Consider the following 11246-nt stretch of genomic DNA (forward strand, 5'->3'; position numbering starts at 1 on the left):
ACCTCCTTCTCCATTGCCGACTGGCCCAATGCCATGGCCGGTGTCAAGCACATCTTATGTGGTGCAAATTGTGATCCTTGTTCTTAGGAGCAAAGATCCTTGATCTTGATGTTGCCAATCATCCGCATCTGTGAAATTCGAGGTGGTGGGAGTGGCCCTCATTAAGGTTTTGGCTTATGCCGCACCACCACATTGACAATCTTCTTAGCCAATGGACATCGTCACTCCATTCTTGCGGAAGAAATAGATGAACTTACCTCTGCAGAACCAACCAACTGCTCCTCTGCCTCCTTCAAATCAGATGTTATGAACCCCGCTTGGATTACCTGATGCAGGAGTTCAATTTTGTTAGTGTGGCAATTTACTCTCTTTCTTCATCACTACTCATCGCATTATCCTTGTCATATGCTGCCAACCAGAATTTAGATCGAAAACTGATCCCCCTCTGATTGATGAGAGGGCCTGAGCCATCATGTTGTCATAGTGGGCATTCCAGCAAGCGCGGTGTAACCTCCTCGATCAGTGGGCTAGTCGCTAGAGCCATATTTAGTCGTTACCCCCATCACCCATTCGCTAAGTCTCCACTTGCCACCCCTCAATATTGGTTCTAAGGTTCAGTTTCAAGAGAGTTGTTAAAAAGAATTTATGTTCCAACATGAGGTCTTTTTACTTCAAATCATGTTATTCCCACAAGCTAACATGACATGGCATGGAGTAGCAAGTGTTAATTCAACCGAGATGGATTTTGTTCAGCAGACAAGATCATCAATCGATCAATAAGGATAAACTGAGAACATGATGATAGCCTAGTGGTAAGAACGATCGATGTTCCCTATCCATGTTCCCTACCCACGAGCGTTCAAGCCCCAGGCCCGACCTCGTGTGTCACCGGGACATGCTCCCAAAAATAAAAATCGTTGCTTCACCAATGGGAATGCGACATACCCGTCGCTTGTGGAATCTTTGATGGTTCAATCCATCTCACTATGAATGTGATTGTCTAAACTGTGTGTAGGTATGGTGCGCGCATGGGTGTAAGTGAGTGTTAGTGTGTGGGGTGCTTTGTATACACATGTTTAGATACTACAATGGTACCCTGTCGAGAAGCGTAAAAAAAGAGTAAGGCTAGGCTGGTAGAATATGGGACGAATTGTCCTCGTGGATTGCACACGTACAAGGGCATATGCTGGGTCACGGGCTCAAAGGGGTTGTTTGGTTTTTGGTCCTAGCAAGTCAAACCAAAATTTGATCAGAGGCCGAATCAGGGCAGTACCAAATTTTAGTCGTTAAAATAGCGTTTGGTTTCAGGTCAAGTCAAAATTTGATCGACTAAAAATTTTGACAAGTGATTTGGCTGCTCGAGATTTACCTAAAAACACTATAGAAAAATTTTAACAAGCCAAATTTTTCACGATTTAATTAAATTTTAACCTTAAACTAAAGGGATACTAAATTTCCGAAGTACGACCAAATTTTAGCTTAGCCCCTTGTCCCTAACCAAACAGGCCCAAAGTGCTCACCACTCGCGAGACAAAGGCGAGAGAGGCAGAAGCAAAAGGAAATCAGCGGCTCGGTCTCACCGGCCTTCGACCCCTCCGGCCAGGCCGGGCCACCCTGAATCACCGCATCCACAAGGCCATGATAACATCTCATCTCAACTCAACATACCAGAGGTCAGGCCCAACAGAGCTGTGGACGATTTTTAGACGGTATGCGCGGGCCTTTAGAAGGCCGTTGATGGATTTACCGGCCCGAAGCGCTCTTCCTTCGGAACGAAGGAGTTCGTCTCTCTCCACCTCTCGTCCGGCATTGCCACCCCCTAGAGATCTCTCGCTAGCCGGCCGCCGCTCCCACCCCTGCCGGCGCGCGGGCGAGCCAAAATGGAGGTGGTGAACACGCCGAGCCAGGAGCTCGCCCTCACCAACTGCGCCTTCGTCTCCGCTGCCGACCTACGCAGCTTCCCCAACTCCATCGCCCTCGTCGGCGACGCACTGGTCCTCACCCTACGATATCCTTTCTCCGTCTCGCCGCCGTTTGTTTTGCTGGTTATGCTTGCCGCCTCCGTGCGGTGATCCCCCCGATGCTAAACTGATGAGCTTATTTGGCGCTGCGATATTGTTGGCCGATGCTCTTGGAGATTCTATGCGATCTACGTTTGAACTACCTAATACGTTAACTTGAGGCGTGTTACCCAGCTCAGGGACGGTTTCACATCTCTCGCATTTTGCATTTCTGTGTTACTTATAGACTGACGAGAACGACCAGAGGCTCAGGGCATAAGGCAGTTAGTTTAGGTGTATATGTATGATCGGTAGTGTCTGCTCTATCATCAGTAAGATTCGGTTTCAACTTCTGTCTCTACGATTGCCACGTGGCTGTATTCGGTTTCAACTTCTGATATCTAGTAATCATGAAGTTAAAGGCGTGTGTCTTTGCTTTGAAAAATCATTTTCTCCTTAAGTGTGTGATCCTTAACAATATCCACAGCTCATGATGCGATTGCAAGTGGTCGCATTGCTTTGAATGGCATCCAGCGTCGCCAGGCAATGGTTTCAGCTGGTGATTCTGTTACAGTCAGCAGGTTCAGACCGCAACACGTCCCCATGACCCATACTTCTCACAGTTCTTTGTGTTGTCATTTATGTTGATAATTTTATGCTCAGGTTTGTGCCTCCTGATGATTTCAAGCTGGCTTTGCTTACACTAGAGCTAGCATTTGTCAAGGCAAAAGCCAACCAAGAGCAGGTTGGTCCGCCTTTTGAGATGATTACATTTGTAATTTGTATGTGTTTAATTGATGATGTATTATATGTATGAACTTGATGCGCAGCTAGATGCTGTTTTGCTTGCACAACAACTGCGGAAAAGATTCCTCGACCAGGTACACCATATGTCTGCTATCGTTGATGGTTGACAATGCTCTCTTTCGATAGGACTTTTTTCTTCCATGATTCCATCAGGAACTTTCCCTCTTTGTCGCTGGCAAGTGACAACATGTTGCCTGTTGATAATTAGATAATGGATGCTGTTTAATTTGATAGCTTATTTACTTTTAGTTGTGTCCCGAATCAACATGTTTTCTTTGTAGGTCATGACTACTGGGCAAAAAGTGACATTTGAATTTTGTGGCACAAACTATATCTTCACTGTAAATCAAGCGTTGCTAGAGAACCAAGAGAGTTCCACACCATTGGACAGAGGGTTCCTGTTGATTGACACATACATCATATTTGAGGCAGCCCCTAATTCGGGAATTAAGGTTCAGTTCAGTTCATTTGCTATATGCAGGTACAGTGCCTAGGAGACATTATAATACCATGTTTTATGCATGCAGGTAATCAACCAAAAGGAAGCTGCTAGCAGCAAGCTTTTCAAGCATAAAGAGTTTAACCTGGAGAAGTTGGGTATAGGTGGATTAAGTTCTGAATTCACAGACATCTTTCGTAGGGCATTTGCTTCTCGAGTGTTTCCGCCTCATGTTGTTAGTAGGTAATTATCTAGGAAGAACTAGGACAGTGACACACTCTGCAATAGCTAGCATACAATTAGTAGTTATTAACTAATTGCCTGCTACAGGTTAGGTATAAAGCATGTCAAGGGTATACTGCTTTATGGACCCCCTGGTACTGGAAAGACACTTATGGCCCGGCAAATTGGGAAATTGCTAAATGGGAAGGAGCCCAAGGTATGGATTTCTTGAGTGAATAATTATGCATATTTTCTCCATGCCTGATTGTGCTATTTACTTTTATTTGCTTATACTTACAAACACAATGGACTATGTTATAGTTTATTCCGGCAAAATGTAGAAGATTTTACTAGCTTGTATCAATAGTTAATCTAAAATAGTCTTTGTGGGCCTTATGTTATCACCAGCAGTGATGACCAACATTTGACTTTCTTATGTGTAATGCTTGTCCTGTACTTCTACATGGCATAGTTAACTAGTTTCATTGTCTTTCATTTTCTCATGAAGGTGTCACATTTTACACCCAGTCTAATAGTTTGAACCCTGCTAAAAGTATGTTTTTGTAAAGGTAGCCAAGTAATATGACTAGTGTCTGATCTCAGCTATGGTCCAACTATATGCTTAACTTCCATTTTTGGATCCCAGATTGTAAATGGACCTGAAGTCTTGAGCAAATTTGTTGGTGAAACAGAGAAGAACGTGAGAGATCTATTTGTGGATGCTGAGAATGAACAGAGAACACGTGGTACAGTGTCTCAAGAAAAATATGTATTTACTACTTTTCATACTTTCGCTTTTTCTTATTTAACTCAGATTCTGTGGCTTCATTTCAATTCAGGCGATGAGAGTGACCTTCATGTCATCATCTTTGATGAAATTGATGCTATCTGCAAGGTAAATCACCTGTCCCCTCTGTTTCACATCCTCATATATTTCCACTTATTTTGACCTCTCCCAGCATATTTGGGATGAGCTGTATTTTTCTTGTCAGTGTAGATAGCTCAGTGCAGACTTCTTCAGTCTTATCAGTTTGGTGGCAGGAAGGAGCTTTACAGAATGTTGCTAACACTTTGTGCGCATCTGTTTTTGCTACTTGAAATATGAAGAGTTATCCAAAATTTTGCATGTTGCCTATCATATGATGAATAATTACTCGTCATTAAATAATAATAGTATTTGTGAAGACTATCTCATCTTGTTGTTTCTCAAATACATTTTGTTAGCCGAAAACCATGATCTCGTTTTATTCCATGATTCTTAGTACTTAATACCAGCTTTTTTTTTTTTAGGATTTATTTTGCAGTACCTTTTTTTGCAGCCCTGCTTGTTTAGGTTGTCTTTTAAATTATGAAAAAAAAAATCATTGACTCATTGAAAACCGGATTGTGCAGTCTAGAGGTTCCACCAGGGACGGTACAGGTGTACATGACAGCATTGTAAATCAGCTACTTACAAAGGTATTTTTCTTATAATTCGAGTTATGGGCTTGATTATGCTTTTTTATGTGTATTTTTAATGATATGTAACCAACATGCATACTCTTTAGATAGATGGTGTTGAAGCACTAAACAATGTTTTGCTTATTGGAATGACGAATCGGAAGGATTTGCTTGATGAAGCTTTGTTGAGGTGAATTCTTGCACTCCATTAGTGATTATAACTTTTTTTTGCACTATTTGCTCAGTCTTTGGCATGGATATTCAATAGTAATAACAATAGACATCTTGGCTATCAAGACAGCTGGAAGGATTGCTGTCAAACTTTGTCTAATGCTCAATGATATTTGGCATGCAGACCTGGAAGATTGGAAGTTCATATTGAGATAAACCTACCTGATGAAAATGGCCGCTTGCAAATTCTTCAAATCCACACGAATAAGATGAAAGAGAGTTCTTTCCTTTCTCCAGATGTTAATCTTCAAGAGCTTGGTATGTGTGTTATTCCTCCTTTCCCACGTGCAAAAGCGGATAATTTCTGCTACATCATACAGTTCCATTAATATTGCTCCATTGAAAGTCAACATATCCAAGGACAGCAATTTTTTGCACTGCTGATATGCCATTTTCTCAACAAAAAAAAGGAATGTTAACTTGCTAGGAATACAAGCAACATTGTCATTGACTGTCCTTTTGTCTCTTAATATGCATTCTATATGTTTTTTCGTGTATGTAATTCCATTGTTTTTTTACATCAACGGCTCACCGCTGTGACAACCAGCCACATCCGTTTGAACAACCAAAAGGTCCAAAACAAAAATAATTCCATTATTTGATATTCTAGCTTGTGCCAAGTTCTTGGTAATAAGAATATGTGAACTATGCGACATAATTATTCATGCAAAGCACTTAAAATAATATCTGCTCATTTTAATGAAGCTGCACGAACAAAGAACTACAGTGGAGCAGAATTGGAAGGTGTTGTCAAAAGCGCAGTATCATATGCTTTGAACCGCCAAATTAGTATGGATGACCTTACCAAGCCTTTGGATGAGGAAAGCATTAAGGTCACTATGGATGACTTTGTGAATGGACTTCAAGAAATTACCCCTGCATTTGGAGCATCTACTGATAACCTTGAAAGATGCAGGTTTGTACCACACGTCTCAAACATGTAATTTAGAGAATATTGGTATGATGATTTATATGTTCACAAGACCTTAATGGATTAATTAACATGCTTTGAATATTAAAAAGATTAATTTCTTGTGGAGCCTGATTGCATATCAACTTTAGAAAATTTTCTACTACACTTTTGGTTAGGGAGATTCCAGTAATAGTATGCTACTCTTTACTCTCTATCTGTTTCGTTTTTCATCAGACTTTACATTATGCACTGACATTTGAATCACCAGATGTTGTCATTCATTAATGTTTGTCAGATATCCATACGACTAGAGAAGTAGGGAGCCAGAATTATTTTGGAGACTTTATTCGGCAGATATAAATGCCTCAAAGATAAAAGAATAATTATATGCTTGAAGTTTCCTAGTGAAATCATTATTTTCTTGTTGGACCAGTGAGAAACATTACAATCATGTGTTTCTTTTGTTGAATATTCTTGCCTTAATCTTAAAAATGTTCACGAGGTTTTATGTGATTTCTCACACAGATGTTATTATGTAAAATCTGTAGGTTACGTGGTATTGTTGACTGTGGCAATGCGCATAGGCACATTTATCAAAGGGCTATGCTCCTCGTGGAGCAGGTTAAAGTGAGCAGGGGTAGCCCTCTTGTCACTTGCCTCTTAGAAGGGCCAGCTGGAAGGTGCATTTCTGCTACTAATTAGCCTTATCTTTGTTTGGATCTGCTGAAACCTCATTTCATTTCTATTCAATCGGCTTTCAGTGGTAAATCAGCTATGGCAGCTACTGTTGGCATCGACAGTGATTTTGCTTATGTAAAAGTTGTAAGTTCCTTTGTTCCCATTGCAGATGAGGAGCCAAAAAAAATTATTATGTTAATTTTCCTTTCTTAGTTATATCTGGGATGATGTAGCTCTAAATTGGTATTGTTATTCAGATATCAGCTGAGACAATGATCGGTTTCAGTGAAAGCAGCAAGTGTGCACAGATATGTAAGGTTAGACTACCATCATGTTAAGATGTTTTCTCTATTTATTTGAGAAAGTTACCTCATTTCTCATCTACCACTCGTTTGTATATTTATCTCTGTAACAGTCTGTCTAGTTATTTGTTTTATTAAACATTGTGCTTGATCAAGAACATAATGAGGTGTTATAGCTTGGTTTCCTGTTGCTGTACAGGTATTTGAGGATGCATACAAATCTCAGCTGAGCATCATAATTCTTGATGACATTGAAAGGTAAATGTTCATGAGCCATGGAATGCAACAGACTGTCGCTATTGTAGTTTCTTTTTCTTTCGTTTTCATTTACTCTGCTTCAGAGTTCTCTATTTATGGACAATCTTTTAGGTTACTGGAGTACATTGCTATTGGACCACGCTTCTCAAACTTAATCTCACAAACGCTTCTGGTTCTCCTCAAGAGGGTTCCTCCCAAGGTTTGTTGTGGCTTTTGTTACTGATCAGCATATTACTTTCTTGCTATCCTGAAATGTACTTGTGGCCACATGAGACGTCGATACCATACAGTGACTTCTCTGATTGTTCATTAAAAAATTGTAAAACTAATTGAGTCATTCTATATGGTGTGGAAAATAATTTTATGTCGATTCATTGAGTTTGTTATTTATGTAGGGGAAGAATTTGCTTGTAATTGGAACAACAAGTGAGGTGGGCTTTCTAGAGTCTATTGGTATGTGCGATGCCTTCTCTGTGACCTATCATGTTCCGAAACTGAAGAAGGAGGATGCTAAAAAGGTAATGAAATATTCAAACGTGTTAATTGCTTTGCTGTGTTTCTAGGTAATGTCAGGACGTCTGCGTTTGGTAACCAGGGTACTAGGCATTGCTTTTGGAACAGCGTTGGATGGAGCCTACAGACTTGTGTTTATTGAATCCTATTGGCTTTTCTTCGCAGGTGTTACAGCATCTCAACGTGTTCAAGGAAGGAGATATTGATGCGGCAGCAGAAGCATTGGATGACGTAAAGTTCTCTCCTCATTACTTACCATGTAATAAACTTGAAGGGCCAATTCTTACAGTTGTTCTGATGGTGCAGATGCCACTTAAGAAGTTATATACACTAGTTGAGATGGCGGCACAGGGAAGGACCGGAGGAAGTGCAGAAGCAATTTATGCTGGAAAGGAAAAGATTGATATCGACCATTTCTTTAGCATCTTGGGTGATATTATCCGGTATTAAGTACACATCATGCTTTGATTTCCGGTAGACTCTTCCTGCCTTTTTTCTTGATACTTGATTTTTGCCCCTTGACCTTTGTAGAGGCGTATGTTTGATTGTTGTTTGGACATGGCCTTTGAGGTGCCGATTAAACCTGTGGATGCAAATCTTGTAACCACTAGAAGCACAGGTGACTAACGAATCATGATATATTACACAGCGTAACTAATACTTGTCTTTCAAAATGGTGGTCGTACCATAAAATCCAGATCGTTTCATAATAATATATACTATGATTTACCCATTACCTCAAGCACATGCATATAGCCAGGTAAGATCTGGAAGTGCTCCATTGGACCATTTCTATGCTGTTTTTGTCCGCTTATGCTTACAGCTATATATATAAATACATCGTATCCAAAAGTACACCATAGGACTAGTATTACCATTGGATGCCCCTCGACTTGTTTACATATCAAAGGTCAAGGGCATCTACCGTACAGTTGCACAGGAAGGAAACAGTAGCTTAGCCATGCAGATCTGCATTCTGCAGGCGTCGGCGGTGGCGACAAATGAATCTAACCACAAGCACTTTTCGTTGTGCTTCCTATTCATTTCTTACTGATCTCTTCTGACACACTTCACCACTCCCTCGATTCGGAGGGCAACAAAAAAACGAAACAGCTCGACCTGGGCGCAGCACAACCAAGCTCCAAGGCAATGGATGGTTTCTGTAGACCATTCACTCCTACAACAAACCGGCACACACCGACAGCGTCCGCTTCGCCTCTTCTCCCTGCCCGTGCCTCAGCTTCGCCAGCCTGCACGACTGCGCCTTGATCAGCCTGTACAGCGACGGCCTCTCGCTGGGCACGATCGCGAAGTCGTCGTGGAACTCCTCCATGCCCTCCACGGCGAGCTGCCACACTAAGGCGCCGGCCCCGGCGCCGCCCCGCTTGGCCGACTCGTAGACGATGTCGAAGACGGCCTGGTAGAAGACGTCCCGGTGCGAGTGGTCGAAGCCCTGGACACCGTGCGACAGCCCGAACTCGGTGGTAACGACGGGCTTGTCCAGCTCCTTGTCCCCGTCCTCGACGTGGGAGGTGATCCACTGTGTCACGAACTTGAGCTTCTCGTCGAGCTTGGCGTGCAGTAGCCTGCACACAAACATGATCGATCGATTCTTTTCTGTTGCTGGAACTAATGTGAAATGCTGATACAGTGTCAGCTTGATAATGTGAGGATGCGAGCTTGCTCGCTAATAATTACCAGTTGTCAGGGTAGAGATGGATGGAAGCGAAGTCGATGTCTGAAATGTTGGCGTTGCGAATGAAGTCCGAGCCGTAGTTGCTGTGCCAATACCCCGGATTGATGCTCACCTTGCCCTGGGGGCTCGTCGGGCCGTAGAACCCCTCGGTGCCGACGGTGAGCAGATGCCTCTTGTCGATCGATTTCACGTACGCCGCCATCTCCTCCATCCAACGCTGTAATTAAATTCCACCAATGCGGATCGACCATCACCAGGTAAAACAACCACGATTACAAAGGTGGATGTATGCATCGATTTATAGGAAGAAACCATCACGGTCACTCACCTGCAGCGTGTCGCCGGACGGGTCCGTGGTGCACCTGGGCTCGTTCATCAGCTCCCACGCGAGGATGGTGGGGTCGTCCCTGTACTCCACCCCTGTCAAGTGGTTCTTCCTCGTCAGCAACGTCTGCACCCAAAAGCAGCAATAGGAAGACTGGATTATTGCCCCGCCACCGACAAACTCCATTCACCCGAGGTGTCACAGTTAATCGACACTGCAGTTCCACAGTAAATTAAATCTGCGAGCTCGATGGGACAGCTGACCTTGAGGTAGACTTTGAAGTAGTCGCGGATGGCGGGGTCGAAGAAGAAGGAGTCGTTGGAGGCGGTGAGGCCGACGCCCTCCTCCCACGCCCACCGCACGTACTGCGTCTTCCCGCCGTAGGCCTCCAGGTTGTTCGCCAGGCTCAGGATCAGCCGCACCCCGTGCCGCCCCGCCTCCGCCACCACCCGGTCCAGCGCCTGCAAGCGCGCACCCCAATCATCAGTGCCGCTGCTCGCGCCGCCCGGGGAGCACGACATCTCCGGAAGCAGCTAGAATTAATGGGTCTGGTAGTGATGACTAAGGATTTACCTTGAAGACGCGTTCGTCGAAGTGGCCGGGGGAGAGCTGGAGGGCGTTGTAGCTACCGTCGTTGAAGGCCCATGTGCGGCACACGGTGAGGCCCATCTCGGCGGCGGCGCGGAACATGCGGGGCACGCGGTGCCGGGTTCCCGGCTCCACGGCCTGGTCCATGAGCCAGTAGGAGTTCCACCCGTTCACGTAGAACGGCCGACCGTCAAGGAACAGCCGCGCGCCGCGGCGCTCCACGAAGGGCGCCATCGCCGCGCTGGAAGAGGAGCCAGCGGGCACGGACGGGAAGGAGATGTGGCGGAGGTCTACTTCGCCGAAGGTGAAGTAGAGCAGCGCCACGCAGGTGGCCACGCCGAGGACGTGGTACGGTGCCAGCCCGCTGCCGACCGCCATTGTCGTCGGTGCCTCGGTGGAGTTGTCACGGGGAGCTTGGGTGCTATGGAGCGACCATGCGGAGTGGGATGCTCTCTTGGTTCTTCTAGAAGTTGGAGTGGAGCGGAGTGGAGAGGAGTCGAGTGGGAGCAGGCAGTGGACTGAAATAGGAGGGGCTGGTACTCGACAAGTGGTAGCTCAGTTCTGCGGTTGTTGAGGAAAATAGCTGTTACTCTGTAGCGTGTGTTAGCTGAAGACAGGGGATCCAGTTCCTCTGACTCTAGGAGGAAGGAGGGAAGCCAGAAGAGAATAGTGACTGCGATGAGAGCTGCAGTACCTGATAACAGTTATTGTAGCAAAAATACTGTTTAAAGGAATAAAGGGTAGTGCATCGATTTTACTTCGTCGTTGATAAGTATTACTGATACTGTTACATCACTCACAATCTAATAGCTCACGGTGGAGTGAAGATTTCGT

At 44.2% G+C, this 11246-nt stretch overlaps 2 protein-coding genes across 3 annotated transcripts; one reads left to right on the top strand and one right to left on the bottom strand.

The window, feature by feature from the left end:
• Positions 1–1752: 1752 nt before the first annotated feature.
• Positions 1753–8461, top strand: LOC133908719 (vesicle-fusing ATPase-like). 2 transcript variants are annotated; one of them, XM_062350855.1, is made up of 22 exons: positions 1753–2008; positions 2486–2581; positions 2664–2745; positions 2831–2881; positions 3089–3259; positions 3335–3489; positions 3577–3685; positions 4115–4214; positions 4308–4363; positions 4861–4926; positions 5016–5098; positions 5264–5397; positions 5845–6055; positions 6601–6732; positions 6814–6874; positions 6988–7047; positions 7232–7290; positions 7402–7489; positions 7686–7808; positions 7969–8034; positions 8110–8246; positions 8335–8461. In XM_062350855.1, the coding sequence occupies exons 1-22, from the start codon at positions 1881–1883 to the stop codon at positions 8405–8407; spliced, it is 2241 nt and encodes a 746-aa protein (XP_062206839.1). In that variant the 5' UTR covers positions 1753–1880; the 3' UTR covers positions 8408–8461. The 2 variants fall into 2 exon arrangements, with proteins under 2 accessions (XP_062206839.1, XP_062206840.1); XM_062350856.1 differs by having other exon boundaries at positions 8110–8461.
• Positions 8462–8656: 195 nt separating this feature from the next.
• On the bottom strand, positions 8657–11035 carry LOC133908721 (mannan endo-1,4-beta-mannosidase 2-like). Its single transcript, XM_062350857.1, has 5 exons — positions 10398–11035; positions 10088–10285; positions 9828–9950; positions 9502–9716; positions 8657–9389 (listed from the first exon to the last, which is right to left on the bottom strand). Exons 1-5 carry the CDS (start codon positions 10788–10790, stop codon positions 8981–8983), a joined length of 1338 nt encoding a protein of 445 aa, XP_062206841.1. The 5' UTR covers positions 10791–11035; the 3' UTR covers positions 8657–8980.
• Positions 11036–11246: the final 211 nt, after the last annotated feature.

The sequence above is a fragment of the Phragmites australis genome, chromosome 2, assembly GCF_958298935.1.
Source record: "Phragmites australis chromosome 2, lpPhrAust1.1, whole genome shotgun sequence".
Classification (NCBI taxonomy): domain Eukaryota; kingdom Viridiplantae; phylum Streptophyta; class Magnoliopsida; order Poales; family Poaceae; genus Phragmites; species Phragmites australis.